The sequence below is a fragment of the Ursus arctos genome, unplaced genomic scaffold (assembly GCF_023065955.2).
Source record: "Ursus arctos isolate Adak ecotype North America unplaced genomic scaffold, UrsArc2.0 scaffold_5, whole genome shotgun sequence".
Classification (NCBI taxonomy): domain Eukaryota; kingdom Metazoa; phylum Chordata; class Mammalia; order Carnivora; family Ursidae; genus Ursus; species Ursus arctos.
This window is the reverse complement of record NW_026623067.1, coordinates 44,065,403-44,081,450: the sequence shown is the minus strand read 5'-3', so window position 1 is coordinate 44,081,450 and position 16,048 is coordinate 44,065,403. Positions and strand designations below refer to the sequence as shown.

The window sequence follows — 16,048 nt, the reverse complement described above, 5'->3', positions numbered from 1 at the left end:
TTGGCTCAGGTCATATCTCAGCATCCTGAAACGGAGCCAGGAGTTGGGCTCTGCGCTGGGCTTGGAACATGCTTAAGTTTTGCTCTCTCCCTCTTTCTCTCTCCCTCTCCCTACCCTATGCACGTGCTTCTCTCTCTAAAAAAGAAAAAAAAAGAAAGTCATGAAGTTCCGCAAATAATGAAAAATAAGACGGGAGTGTTACGATATAGCTAAGTCAGAGATCTTCACATGTCAGGCTAAATATGTTAGGCTCCATGTCACTAGTTTCTGTCATTTTTCTTACCAGTCAAACCTTGGGCACAGGATGTGAAAATCAACAGGTGCTCAAGCAACATCCCCATTCCAGCAAGTATTATCAGCACCCATTAGAACAGTTCTCTTAAGTTTTGTCACCACTCTTTATTCAGGTGAGTAATGAGTCCTTGAAACAGAAGGGAGTAGGTCATAGTATGTTTGCTGAGCTCCTGAAGACATGCACACAGAAATATGTACACAAAGAAGAAAAGAAGACAGACGGACAGATTTACACAAGGTTAGGCCATGTAGACTCACTAAATATGACTAACAGCCTAGCAGGGCAGCAGAGTTGTTCCAGCCAAGGCCTATCCCATCTCATCCCTCAGGGCAAACAATATTTATTCTGTCAAGACAGCGATCATATAAAGCCTTAATATATTATCCACTTATTTCCAATCCGTGGAAGAATCATATTATTACCAGCTAATAACGATTATTCCAGTGGAAATGGAGGATAATATTTTTGCACAGTATTTATTTGCTTTTCTGCATTTATTTTTCACACCAAATGAATATATCATGACACACATTTTTGTAGCTGAGGATTTACCCAGAGTAACATCACAGTTGAAATGGCAGACTTGTAACTGCCACCAAGTGTGCCTCTTCATGTCCACTGCAACTTACTACCTCCAAAGAGCCACTTCCCATCACAATTTTAGGACTAGTCTCTAACAGGAATTTTCTCCTACTTTTATAGCAATTAAGAAAACAAGATTGTATGAGGGCACAGGATATTACTGTACTTAAGTGGTTTTCAAAATGCAAGTCAGAATTGGTGAATTATGAGATAGAATATAATAGAGGGCACCGAGAGTCATCCCATATAATAAGGCTACGTTTTGTTTCTTAACAATTTTATTGGTCTACACATATGTAAGCTATAACACAAAATTTATTTTTTGCTTTGGGTACACAGTCAAAATATTTAAAAATCAAGGTTTGGTGCAAAGAGCCCAGGGTTTGGCATGAGACAGGTCTAAATCTGAATGTTATTACTGCTGGTATCATTACCTAAAGAGTTCCTGCAATGAGATCCCAGCAAATTCCCTTCTCCTCAGACTGCTAATGAAACCAGTGAAAAATACCTTCTCTCAAATATTAACTCCCCTCACAGTGGCTATTAGAACCTTATTACTGTCAACCAAACTGCTACTTAAATTATGAAAAGAAAACTATGAAAAGAAAAAGATTTCACTCATTCAAACTGTATCTATCAATGCTTAGCCTAAACTCCATAAACATAGAAATCAAAATCTATTTCCCTAGCAGTTAAGCCAGGGCTTTTAAATATGAGGAACTCAGCAGGTATCTGAATTATAACGATGGCTAAATAAATAAAACACTGAGTGAACCAGTAAGTGACTATCTGTTGCAGGCGAGAGAAACAGAAATGAACAAGGCATAGATCTGGGTCTTCAAGAAAAGAAGCATACGCATGTACTACTTTATTCATGTTTTCAGCAAATATTTATTCAGAACTTTCTATTTACCAGGCACTCGGCAAGGTACTGCAGTTACAAAGCAACCATATTTGCTCCCTAAAGGGAAAAGGATATTACATAATACTCATATAAACAGCCATAGAATAAAATTAAAGTGTGATGCAGGGTATCATGAAATAATGTAACAACAAGCCCTAGTGTACATGCCGAACAGAGTGAGGAAAGACTTGGAAAAGCAGCTCCATGAGAAAATTATATTTAGCCTGAGTTTAGGAGGTTAAAACCTAAAAACTATTTTTTCCTGTGGAGAGTAGCTTTGAGGAAGAAATAACAGTAGATACTGTCTTGAAGGAAATTTCAGAAAGCCAAAGGGGACTTCAAAAGTTAATCTACATCTCTCAAGGCCAGATTTACCCTCAGGGAGGGACACAGACAATGATGCCATCATCTTTGATATGTCGGTATAAAATGATGGAAGCATTCAACATTGAGGTTATTTCAGATACAGATTCAAGAAGAGAACTTGGTAATAAATTAAGTTTGGAAGGTGGTACAAGGTAAGGGCAAAAGGAGGCAGTAAGGGGAACACTTAGGTTTTGGCTGAATCAACCTGTTGGAAGGCAGAGAAGCAAAGGGGAGACTGAAAAGTGTTTGTGGTGAGTGATCAAAGTATTATATGGGAGATGTCACATTTGAAGTGACCATAGGATGTCCAAACAGTCAAGAAGGCTCTTAATACCTGGTCTGAAGATCCAAGCTCAGACCTAGGAAAGAGATACGTATCTGAGGATTTTATAAAGATATAATTTAAGTGATGTGAATGAATGAGTTCACCTAAGGAAAATGAAAAGTGAGACATGAAGAGGGCGCAGGACCAATACGTGAGAAACTCCAAGTCTTCACTCATTAGAGGAAGAGGAGGCAATAAGGAGGACGAAGATGATATGGGAATGCAGAAGGTATGAGGAAATGCAGAGGACTATGAAGTTATGAAACCCAAGAAAATAAATTATATCGAGCGGCAAGTAGGTTAAACATCTGACTTTTTTTTTTTTTTTAAAGATTTTATGTATTTATTTGACAGATAGACAGCCAGTGAGAGAGGGAACACAGGCAGGGGGAGTGGGAGAGGAAGAAGCAGGCTCCCAGCGGAGGAGCCTGGTGTGGGGCTCGATCCCAGGACTCCGGGATCACACCCTGAGCCGAAGGCAGAGGCTTAACAACTGAGCCACCCAGGCACCCCAAGCATCTAACTCTTGATTTTAGCTCAGGTCATGATCTCGGGGGCCGGGGATCAAGCTCCGAGTCGGGCTTTGTGCTCAGTGGGGAGTCTGCTTGTCTCTCTCCCTCTGCCACCCCCCACCTCTTTCTCTCTCTCTCAAATAAATAACTAAATCTAAAAAAAAGAAAAAAGAAAAGGAATGATATGGAGTGTGATCAAGTGTAAAGAATTAGAGGTGAAAAATTGTCCATGGAATTAATTGATTTGAATTAGTGACCAAAACAGTAAGTTCAGTGGCAGTTGAGAGGCAGGAGGAAGCTAGGATGGTGAAGGTTGAAGCATAAATGGAAGATGGGGGAACCAATCATACACAGTTTCAACAGTGTGTTATGTGTTGCATTCAACCACATTCAAAACACCACGGCAGGCCAGAATAAGCAGATGTTTTCCAATAAGAAACAACATTTGAAGTGAATCTTAAAGACAGAGGAAGAATTCACTGATGCATAAGGATAAAGAAGAACATTCTGGTGAGATGGAACAGCATTATAAATTCTGGAAAAAATAACAACAATGAAATTATAGTGATGGCTAGTATTTCTAAGTGTTTACCATGTGCCAGAAACTGTTGCAAACACTTTACGTGTATTAAGTTTGCCTGAACTACAGAGTCAACCTCTTCCTTCCACTTCCACCATCAGCTCTTGGATGGACTAGTACAGGAGCCAAGTAGTTAGTTTTCCTGCTGCTGCCCTTGCCTTCAAGTTTATTCTCTTAAGCAGATAAAATAACCTTTTAGGATGAATGCCATATCATGTCATTCCTGTGCCACAGCTCTCTAATGGCTTTCCCTTTGGTTCCAAACCAAAGTCCTTACTACAGACTACCCAGCCCTTCACCATCCAGGCCTCACTGCTTCCTTTACCTCACTGCCTAGGTTGTCCTCCCATCAGTATGCTCCAGCCAGATTATCAATCGCCCTGGATGTTTGTCAAACAGGTCAAGCAAGTTTTTGCCTAAGAGCCTTCACCCTCACTGTTCTCTCTGGAGTGCGTGTTCTTGGATATTGTCATGGTTCAATTCTTCACTTCCTTCACATCTCTGTTCAAACGTCACTTAACCAGCCAGGCCTTCTCTAACCATAACAACTATCTCCTGATCCTCCAGCACCCTTATCCTTTTTATCCTTTTTCTCCATAATATTTATCACAATCTGATATACTTTATAATTATCAGATGACTTTCTTATTGCCTGTCTCCCCCAACTAAAATGCAACGGAGGCTCCACGAGGGCAGGGACTGTCATTTTTACTCACTGATGTATCCCCAGACACGAGCACAGTTCAAGACCAGGGAGGAGCTGAGATTTTACCCTACTTGGAAGCTAACAAGTTAGCCTGCCACAGTTAAAGGGATACTGGCAGAAGACACAGGCTGCTGAGTCAGAGACAAGGGACTTAATTATTCAATAGCAACAGCCAGAGTGCCAGTGTCATCCGGTTTCCCAAGCCCCAGTTTCTACAGGGTGACATGACGAGCAAGGACCGAGTGGTACCTACAGAGAAAGTGCACTGTGCTCCATGAGAAGGATGCCATGCTTTTTAAAAATCCCTGATCTTTTTTAAAGGGCACCACGCCCGCCTAATCTTTGCACTGGTGAGAGATATTATCTTTATTATAATGAACAGGAAAAAACCTCCCCTGTGCTCCAGAGAGAAACATTACTCCACCTTCCAAGTCCATTTGTTGTACAAACTCTTGAAAAGAGCAACTGAGGCACAGGCAGTCAGTGCTTCTCCTCACAAGACAGGCAGAAACCCAAGAGAGAATCGAAAACTGTCTCCCAATAACACGCGGTAGAATACTAACGCTTGAATGAAAGATAAACACTTTGAGTTAAGTGCTATTATTATTTCAGATCTCAGATGAATAAAGTGAAGCACAGCAAGAGTGAACCACCTGTCCAAGAATACAGAGCTAGTAAGTGTCTGGCAAGCATAACCCAGCCCCGGAACACTCATATACACCTTAGGGACCTGAGCCCTCTCTAACTCCAACCTGTCTGTCAGCTAGGTTGGAGTTAGTGACTTTGTGAATGAATGACAGAACAAAAGAAAAGAGAAAGAATAAAAAAGGGAAAAGCTGAAGGAAAAGAAGAAAGAATAGAGAGCTATTTTTGGATATCCATACCTGTTTATATATCCAGAGCTACAGAGTACAGAAACCTTCGACTTCACCTTACGGATGAGACCATTGGGGCTCCCCAAAGTCACACAGGAAGTTAGGGGGAGAACCAACTAACCAACCACCGGAACTTTTCTGACAGAGTCTTGGCCTTCCACACTGCAGGCCTGTGCTATTTCTTTCACCTTTTTTACGCAAGTGACATTCCTGAAACTTGAGTCCAGGCTATGCTACAGAGTCAATCAATAAACAAAGATCTGTGACAGGGCAGGAGGTGGAGGCTGGGCGGCCAACCTAACTATATAACCCTTCCAGTCCCAGGGTTCTGAAGAGAAGTGGTAAGTTCAACGCAGTTTTCAACTGAGCTCTGGATACAGAACTTTCAGCCATGAAGGTAACAAGCGTCTTTCTTCTCAGTGCCTTGGCCCTGTTGAGCTTATCTGGTAGGTGCCTTTGCATATTTTTCTGATGTGAGTAAAACCTTTTTGACGTGTTGCATTACTGAGCTCATTAAATTCTAGACTTAGAGTCCAGTCTTGGCCAGATCTTTTGGTCCTAATGAAATGAAATAAGGTCAGGGACCTATTTCAAAGGGCTTCTTCAAGCACAGAGGTGCCTTGCTGCTTCTCATAAAATTTAGCTAGGAAGAGCTACCTCCTTACCTAGATCACCTCAGAAATTCTCGATATCAAAATCGACTCTCACCAACATTTCTTCCTTTGGATACTGTCAAGTTAGTTCCTCTTCCCTTCAATGAGCTCATCCAAAATCACCACCCCCTACATAATGTCAGCAAGACCTGTTATTTTCTAGGGAATAAGGATGGCAATTTTAAGTATATATCTGCAAATTCAAGAAATGTGAATTGGACTAATAATTAGCATAATGTAACAGAGGGAATGACTCTTTGGGGACTGATGGTGAGATGTCAAGAGAGATGTCTGTTTTGTTTTGTTTTGTTTTAAAGATTTTATTTATTTATTTGACAGAGAGAGACAGCCAGTGAGAGAGGGGACACAAGCAGGAGGAGTGGGAGAGAAGGAAGCAGGCTCCCAGGGGAGCAGGGAGACCAATGTAGGGCTGGATCCCAGGACCCTGGGATCACCCCCTGAGCCGAAGGCAGACACTTAATGACTGAGAAACCCAGGCGCCCCAAGAGATGTCTGTTTTTAACATTACTTACTAAAGAAGACTTACCTGTAATTGCAAGTTAGTTTTGTGTCACAAGACCTGGTTAGTGCTAGTGGTAACTGTTTCACAGATTTTTATATAAAATCTCCATATCTTCATCTATACACTGAGTTAAAGATACTGACACTTCTTACATCACTAATCCTAAGATCAAAGGTCTAGTAACCAGTTGTGATAAGGCAGTGAACTTTCAGAAGATATTTGCTCTGTGCCTGACACATTTCAAGCAGTAAGTAAATCACTTCTATTTTCAAAGAAATGGGTCAACTTTTCACAAAATGCCCAATTACGATACTTTGGTCATAATCAAACTTCTGCTTCATTTTTTTGAGGCTTCAGGAGGCAGGGAGTGATTGGACACTAGTGAGAGACGTCCTTGAGAAAAGGCAGAAATAAGAAGGGGTGGGGTGGGGCACCCGGGTGTCTCAGTTGATTGAACATCTGACTCTTGATTTTGGCTCAGGTCATGATCTTGCCCTGTGTCAGGCTCTGTGCTCATAAGGGAGTCTACCTGAGGATACTCTCCCTGTCCCTTTCCTCCTCTTGTTCATGCTCTCTCTCAAATAAATAAATCAATCTTAGAAGAAGAAGAAGAAGAAGAAGAAGAAGAAGAAGAAGAAGAAGAAGAAGGAGAGAAGGAGGAGGAGGAGGAGGAGGAGGAGGAAGAAGAGGAAGAAGGGAAAGAGGAGGGGGAAGAGGAGGAGGAGGAGGTGGTGGTGGTAGTGGAAGAGGACAGCAAGAAAGTCACAGCCTTCAATGGAAGGGGAAGATTTTGAATAAGAGCAGATCTGGCTTCTCCCATTTAGTACCTGACCTCACATGTCTCATTTATGTTTTCTAGGTAACACTAGAGCTGGCTTGGTGGGAAGAGAGGTAAAGACAATTTTGTACTTATTTATCTCTCAGGCTAGAACTGTTTGCTCCACTCAATGCACAGTCAAGCTGTGACATTTCAGTCAGGATGGGTGTGCGATACTAGTGAGGCTTAACCTGCTAAGGGTGGAGAGTTACAGTAGTGCCCCCAGAGGGGCTTATACTGAAGGACAAATGTACCGACACACAGGCAGTTTCCACGTTACCATATAATGCTTGCTGTGAAGGCATTTTGAATGTTCTGAGGCCATCTAGTAGGGCAAGGATTTGGGGTGGCATTCTTCTTAACTTCACTCCAAGCAGCCCTTCCTCCTTAGAGCCAGTTTGACCATATTGGCACAAAGTTCTCCCAATCCCCAAGGTGGAGCTCTAATTTATAATGAACAAAAGAAAATAATAAACTAGTTTCTTCCTCTAGAAAAATATTCTATATCTAACTTTTCTTTTTTTTGTTCTGTTTTATAACGTAAATTGCAGTAAATCTGAAGACCAGAGGAGGAAGTGTCCCTCTTTTCATTTATATCTAGTGACGAGATAAATGGCAAACCAAAAGGGCACTGAGTAAATAAATTATTACACTAATGATAAGGGTTTAAAGAAATTCTGGTACCATCTGGAACCAAGCCTGGTTAGATCACAGAATGTGCCCCTAAGTGAGATATATTTTGAGCCATGAAGGGTAAGTGAATGCTAGCAAAATATAACCGGTGGGTAGAAGTAGTAGAGTGAAGTGGTTAAGAGCCAAAGCTCAGGACCTAGGCCAACTGGGTTTGAATCCTGGATCCAGAATTACCAGCTGCATGGCCTTGGGTGATTTAATCTCTTTGTGCTTCACTGTCTTCACTGGAAGAAGAGTATAATAAACAATTCATAGGATAGTTGTAAGGTTTAAATAGAGTAATACATGAAAACACTTAGGAAAGTGTCTGGCCTATGACAGCCATCCCGTAACTATGAGTACTTACTGATATCCAGGAAACAGACTGTGCAAGGACTCCCAGGGCAGAAAGCACCTGGTGTCATCACATAACTAAGAGAAGGACAGTGTAGTCACACTGAACCACAGTGCGAAAGGAAGACATGCCCATGGTGTGGCTGACCTGGGAGGAACCAGCACCTGCCATCATTGTAAACTTGAATATGATCTCACTCACCTTATTTAAACCTCACAACACCACCATGAGATAGGTATGGAAGTGATAATATCCTTCCCATTGTGCAGATGAAGTGATTGAGGCTCAGAGACACCAGGAGATTTGCCAGTGTCTCACAACTTGCAAACAGCAGAGGTATTACGTGCAATCAGGCATTCTGATTCTAACCTTGGATTCTTCCCCCAGACACTCAGTATCATTCTGCCCATCATAACCATGCTTCCATCTTTAAGCTGACCAACTCCAAAGAAGTGAAAACCATTTTAGAGATTTTGCTATACACTCAAAGAATGCTAAATGATGGAAAGTGATTCTGTTTAATTCCATTTTTAGGCTAAATGTAACAGTGAAACAACTGCATGTACCAAGATCTATAATCCTGTCTGCGGGACTGATGGAGAAACTTATTCTAATGAATGTGTGTTATGTGTTCAAAATAAGTGAGTACAAACTTGAATGTCTTTTAAAACATATTTTTAAGCTAGTTGTCTTCAAATTTTCATATATCTTATCTCTCTAAGTCCCAATCAATATACCAATAACATTAATCTTACCATAAGAAAAGCAAAACATCTCGTCTTTCCAAAAATAATTCTCAATCTTTCTTTCTCATTATATGTCTGGTATGATGATCTACAGAGATGTGCATGTGTTTACGTGTGTGTGTTGTGATAGAAAACCATAGTTACTGTGTCAGGCATTGGGGAAGGCATTGAATATTCACAAATCTATGAGGCAGAGAATACTAAGCCCATTATACACATGAATAAATTGAGACTGAGCTTAAATAACTTGCTCAAGATCAACCAGCAGTAAGTGACAGATGTGGGTCCAAATCCTTACTCTTTCAACTATGCTTTAAAGTCAGGTACCAGACTAAGTATTTGTGAGACACAGAAGGAAGTCCAATATATCTCAAGTCTCAATTGGGTTACACTCAATGCTAATACAGTGTAGTCAGTGGAAATAAGTGCAAAGTGCTCTAAGAACACACATTAAAAATAACTAGTTATGCCTGCTAGGATTCGGAAAAGTTTGGAGGCTTTGTCTAGGCCATAAAGAAGAAGAGAGCTGCACTCCAATAAGAAGAAGAATCTAAACAAAAGGGAGAAAGGTATTAAAAACATGGTGCAAGATAAATGTGTTAAGGAAAGGATAGTGTAATGCAGGAGGAAAGTGTTTGAATGGTTCTCAGAATTAATTTTTTCAAAAATCACTTGTATAATAAAAACCCATGCTTTTATAGCAAATCAGTAGATAGTCTAGATTTTTAAAAAGCAAATACACCCAAAATACCTTTAAGTTTAAAAAAATCACAGTGGTGTCTGGCTGGCTCAGTTGCTAGAATATGTGACTCTTAATCTTAGGGTTGTGAGTTTGAGCCCCACATCAGGTGTAGAGACTACTTAAAAATAAAATCTTGAAAAAATCGTTCTTGGTGATGGTAATGATTGTGTTTACTAAAGCCCTCAAAAATGCAAATATGAATTATATGGATCAGGTGACCAAAAACATACTTCTGTAACATTTTTATTTATGGAGATGAGAGCCAGCCTCAATGAATATCATTTTCTGAAGTGATCATAGGTAGGTGCTGGGAATCAAACTCAGGCCATCAGAGAAGCAGATCTGCCACGAATTTCCTATATTACTCAGCTCCTGAATACCTAACATATGCCCAGCATTGTGCTTGTTTCCTCTGCTTTCCTTGTGCTTATGAGTAAAAGAAAATAGGTCAAAAGTGCAAATAAGGTAGCTTCTGGTAACTTGGGACAAGTGCCATTAAATGAGGTGTGAGGAAAGTACTACAGGAGTGAAGGAGAGACACAGATTCCTTAGTACTGAAAGGGTCAAGAAAGGATTCATGAAAAGGATGTCAATTAAATAGGGCTCTGAATTTTGGCAGCACCGCAAAGGCATTCCAGGTTAAATAAAGGTGTAGAATGATCAAAACAAATAAAAGAGATTCCACAAGTAGCCCAGAAAACTAAGTTATTCTTAGAACTGATTTAGCATCAAAGACTTTGATTTAGACTCAAATGACTGCATGCATTTCCATTATTCCATAGTATAAATTCCCAATAATATAACCTCTCTTCTTGGTCTGCTTTAAATCATTTTAGAAAATCCTCAGTGTTAGCAAGGATTGTCGAAATTGGGCCCCAGGGAGAGAGATCTAATATCCTCAAGTTTTAGCACCGAATATTAGGTGTTTCACTTTGTGGTGAATTTATTTGTAGAAAGATTTGTAAAAAGAACTCGAAAACACTTGTTAATTTTCTCATGACCTAGGCTGTTGACATAAAGGTCAAACATCATATTTCCATCCAAGAGGAGGAGAAAGCAATATAACAACCTTGAGATTTAGAAATTTTCCAAGTGCCAAGACCAAAAGGCCCAATATTTAGAGTGAAATATTGGGAAAATATGAGCATAAAGCTGAGACACCCCATTCCTCAGCCTTTAAAACCTACCTGCCCTGCTTACTCATTCTATTTTTTCAAAAATATTTAAATATGGGAAGAATGTTTGAACGCCAGAAAATGTAACTTCTCTTCCTGTATTTCTCAGATAAGTAAACAGATCTAGGGGCGCCTGGGTGGCTCAGTGGGTTGGGTGTCCGACTCTTGGTTTTGGCTCAGATCATGATCTCATGGGTCGTGGGACTGAGCCTAAGTCTGGCTCCACACACAGCGGAGGGTCTGTTTGAAGATCCTCTCCCTCTGCCCCTTCTCCCACTCTCTCTCAAATAAACTAATTGATTTAAAAAAGAAAAAGAAAACAGCTCTAGAGAGAAAATGTGGCTTTTCCTTGTGTAAAATACAATGTACCATACCACCTTTCTCTCTACTGCCCATTAAAAGCCCCCCAAAAATACATTGTCGAGTTAACTAGAACCAGGCTCTGACCCTAGTAGTTGGGTTTTGAGATGGGTGGACAAAGGCTTGCATCTCTTTGATCATTATGTGCTTGTCAGATATAGTCAGTAAGGACTTTTTTCTGTGTCTTCTTAGGGAATCTGTACTGGCAAATTGTGTTCTACAGACCAGAGCTCTCTAGTAGAACTTTCTGCAATGATGGAAATTTCTACATCTGTGTTGTCTAGTATGGAAGCCACTAGCCTTGCCACCAGTGCTTAAAATGTGGCTAGTACAACTGAGAAACTGAATTTTTAATGTTGCGTAACTTTAACTGACTTGAATTTAAATAGCTAAATAGGGATGGTGTCTTCTATATTGGACAACACAGCTGTAGAAGGTAAGTCAACTTGCGTACTGTGTTTAGATGTTTGTGCTATGTATGCTAAACAACTCAGATGTAAATATTATGCATGGATAATATTTATGGAACAAGAAAACATTAAAAACTCTTAAAATGAAGAATCATCCAGGTCCAGATAAATACATGCGTAGATATATGGAAGTCAGATGTTCTCAAGTAACAGAAAAATAGAAGATTTTTTTATAAACCAGTATTTTCAAGGAAAAGATGGTTTAAAAAAAGAGAGAGAGAGAGAGCTCTGAAAACAACCTTATGAGGCACAATTACAGTATGTAAGAATATTTAGTTGACAGAAAAGAAAACTGGTTTGGGAAAGGTGGTGTGCTGGGGAGCAGAGAGGTTTTTATCTGGAGGGGAGGATGCTCAGAGCTGGCAGGTATCAGATAGGTTATAGATATGATTTCCTTCTGTGAGATCTCACAGGTATTAAACCCCAGAGTTCTAAGGCAAAAGATCAGTCGATTAGGGGCGCCTGGGTGGCACAGCGGTTAAGCGTCTGCCTTCAGCTCAGGGTGTGATTCCGGCGTTATGGGATCAAGCCCCACGTCAGGCTCCTCCGCTATGAGCCTGCTTCTTCCTCTCCCACTCCCCCTGCTTGTGTTCCCTCTCTCACTGGCTGTCTCTATCTCTGTCAAATAAATAAATAAATAAAATCTTAAAAAAAAAAAAAAAAGAAAAGAAAGTTTAAAAAAAAAAAAAATCAGTCAATTAGAACATCCTATAGTAGCCCAGGCACCAGCTAAGATGGAAACGTTGTGGCTAGAACAATGATATTAGGAGAAAAAGAAGCAACGATGAATTAGAGATTGATTTTAGAGGTTTACTGTAATGCCACAGTAGATCTATAAACTCTCTAAGGACAGACATTTTTCCTTTTTGTTGTATCCCTATTGTATGTAAGAAATAATGACTGTCAGTATTTGATGAATTAATGAATAAGTGAATAAATGAATGAATGAAAGGCAGAGAAATGGGAATAAATCTGAAACCTTTCTATTTTAAATAAAGCTGATTTTTTTCATTGTTTTTCTCCCACAGTCACTTGTTTGTCAGCAAAATTTAAGCTGATTTTTTTTTTCAATCTCTTCTACAGGAAGCGCCAGACCCCTGTCCTCATTCAAAAATCTGGACCTTGCTGAGAACCAAGGTTCTAAAATCCCCTGTGGTCACCACAATGCCTAGCAGGCCTGACTGTTGAATAAAATGCATCTAAATACTTCCTGTTGTTCCTGTATGCTTTTTCCTCAAAGGCATGTTTGATTACACTGGGGTCAGGGGACTGAGACAAACTCCAAATAGACCTGATTTTATAAAATACAGCAATTCTGAAATCTTGGACAAGGTTTCCATGATGATGTTTTTTCCTTTCCCATTTCTTTCCTCACCTACTGATGACTGTCTCAGGAAATGTGATTACAGATATTAACTGACAGGACTGGTTGACCATGAGGACAATAATCCCACAGAGAATTGAACTAGCATCAGAAGGAATACTTGGAAAACTCTCAGTCCAGAAACATGTTATCTGTTAGCTTTCGCTGACTGAAATAATTTCTTTAGGTTTCCTTGGGATTTAATAGAGCATCTATTGTACGAGGACTCTGTGTAGTTGATTTGGCTGTATATGTGAGCCACAATAACTCTGTAAGGTCATCCTTGTCTTATGAGTCAATTTACAAAAGTTAAGTAACCTGACTAATAGCACTGGCAAATAAGGTAGCCAAGTTAAGTTTTTAATCCAGGGTGGACTCAAAAATCTAATGCTTCGTCTAAACCACAATCACCTCAGATGGATTATTCCTTGCCTGTTTCTTCTGTAGGAACTTTAGGTAACTTCCTCATATTAAAAGATCTATGTGCTTAGGGACAGCAAATAAGGTAGAAATAAGAATTACCTCAAAACAAAAAAGTATCTATAATCACTAATAAAGAGATGGAAGAGCAGCTTCAATTCTTGAGCCCTTACGAAGAACTAGCCAAGAATGGAGAAGTGGATGGAGGCCTAAAAAAAAACCCTGCGAAGTATCTGGTGCATCAAAATCTGTCCAACACAGTTGCCTGATACCCTTTAAGGTTTAGGATAATTCCTTGTCGTGTTCAGAATACGCGCTTCCTGAAGCGCTCATCTGACCACTAGAGGATGCTGTGGTCTCCTGAGTGACAGCCAAACCAGAGCCTAACAGCTCGCCAGATACCATGTTAACAGACGTTACGGATGCAAGATGGCTTCCTGCATCTCGTCTGTGATGCTAAAGGACACTTGAAGGACACCCTTAATATTAAACAACTTTGCCACATTAAACGGAATTTAAATCATTGAATGCTAGAAATTGTCGTGTCTAATTGGACCATTTCACAAGTCTGGAGAGAAGAGGTTTGAAGGTCACAGGTAGAAGCAACACATAAACCCAGATTGTTTGCCTTCAATGGTTCTGCTCCTTCTCGCTCTGACCTGTTAAAAGGTAAACAGAGGCAACACACATTTCTGCCTGGTCATATTTTTGGAGCGGCCAACCTGACAGCTGCCAGGCCAAGTTCTCAAGACACAAAACAAGACAAACAAGAAGGGAAAGGATCGATAAATAATAGTACCTAAAAGCAAATTCATGAGTCACAATTCGAAGGTCTAATGTTGGTTTTTTGTTTTTCGGGTTTTTTGTTTGTTTGTTTTGTTTTGTCTGTCAATCTGGATTTTGAAAGGAAGGGACAAAGGGAAATTTTACCTTCCTCTATGGACCAGGCGCCGCAGATGGAAGAGCTTCCTTTGATAAGAATTCTTACCCTTTGTCGGCTTTGGCCAGTTTTCCCGGGATCCCTCGTGCAGACTCCGGAGGGAGCGCGACGCCCCAGCGTTCTGGTCCTGGTCACCAGATACTAGATGAGGAAAAATAATTTCCCCTCCAGCCTCAATGGCGAGTGCTTGGCTGAGACGCCCTTTTCTGTAGGGCACCTCATAAACGGATAAGCTTACCTAGGATGGAAGTTTACTGGGGCCACTGTAACTCAAGATTATCTTCGGTGACGTTCACCTGCTCCTTCAGCTTTCAAGCAAAGTTCTCACCGCAGGCCTCGCACGGGACCCACTCCGGCCTGGAACCAGCGGGTTTTGAAAGCGGACACAGTCCAACCCTGAACTCAATCCGGGTTCCAAGCCGGACCCAGTCCCACGCCGAACGGAGTCCCCTTTCCAAGTTGAACCCAGTCCTTCCCTGGACCCAGTTCAGTTTCTAAGTCGGACCCGGTCTGACGTGGGACCCAGTCCGGTTTCTAAGCCGGAACCAGTGTGAGCCCGAACTTCGTCCGGTTTCGAAGTCGGACCCGGTCTGACGTGGGACCCAGTCCGGATTCTAAGCCGGAACCAGTGTGAGCCCGAACTTCGTCCGGTTTCGAAGTCGGACCCGGTCTGACGTGGGACCCAGTCCGGTTTCTAAGCCGGAACCAGTGTGAGCCCGAACTTCGTCCGGTTTCGAAGTCGGACCCGGTCTGACGTGGGACCCAGTCCGGTTTCTAAGCCGGAACCAGTGTGAGCCCGAACTTCGTCCGGTTTCGAAGTCGGACCCAGTCTGACGTGGGACCCTGTCCGGTTTTCAGTCAGACCCAGTCCGGCTGCGGCCAGCTTCTGGATGCAGTTGGGACAAATGGATGCTCCAGTAAAGCTGACAGCTCCTAAGGTAAAAGCTGCAGAGCGGGGATCCCACAGGGATGTACCACGACCTCTGGAGGCGGCGAGAGGCGGCGAGCGGCGGCGAGCTCGAGGGGCTCAACAGGTACCTGCGCCTGGTTGTTCGTCGCTCCTGAGTTCCTTGGGTCCCTCTTCTGTCTCCAGAACCGTGAAAAGATAAACTTGAGGGGTATTACAGTTTCAAGAGTTGCTGTGGACAAAAACGAATTCCAGTCGCGCAACCTCCAATCTAGCAGATAGGAGCTCCCAGGAGCTGTACAATGTGAGAGACGTTTACAGCCCGAAGGGAGCGGGAACAAAGACGTTACTTTACTAGACAAAACAGCAGGTTGGTTACTGCAGGGTCACTTTCCTTTAGGGGATGGCAGAGGTCTATCAGGCAGATGACCTAACTGTGCTGACCAGGGGATTCCTGATGGGCTGACTTAAGATTCCATTTCTGGGAGCGCGGACCGTGTACTTAAGCCTTGGTTTGGCGGTGTGGGGCTTAGCCTAACAGACTCCATTCTGGGCCTGTTGCCTTGCTTTTAACAGGAAGCATGTGGATTACTGTGTTTATGTCTGGTGGTTACTTTTTAAAAGACATATTTGCAAGAGGAAATGTGTTTAGAAGAAAGAGACTACCAGAATTAATAAGAATTTGAAACTTTGTCTTATGATAATGGCTGAAAGAAGTAGGAAAATTTGGTCTGAGGAAAGGAAAACCCTCAGGTATCTG

General features: G+C 41.5%; 1 protein-coding gene across 1 annotated transcript; it reads left to right on the top strand.

Annotated features, from left to right (window-relative positions):
- The first annotated feature begins 5,474 nt into the window (after positions 1 to 5,474).
- On the top strand, positions 5,475 to 12,860 carry SPINK1 (serine peptidase inhibitor Kazal type 1). The gene is made up of 4 exons (XM_026498429.2): positions 5,475 to 5,591; positions 7,181 to 7,212; positions 8,700 to 8,806; positions 12,742 to 12,860. The coding sequence occupies exons 1-4, from the start codon at positions 5,537 to 5,539 to the stop codon at positions 12,785 to 12,787; spliced, it is 240 nt and encodes a 79-aa protein (XP_026354214.1). The 5' UTR covers positions 5,475 to 5,536; the 3' UTR covers positions 12,788 to 12,860.
- The last annotated feature ends 3,188 nt before the right edge of the window (positions 12,861 to 16,048 follow it).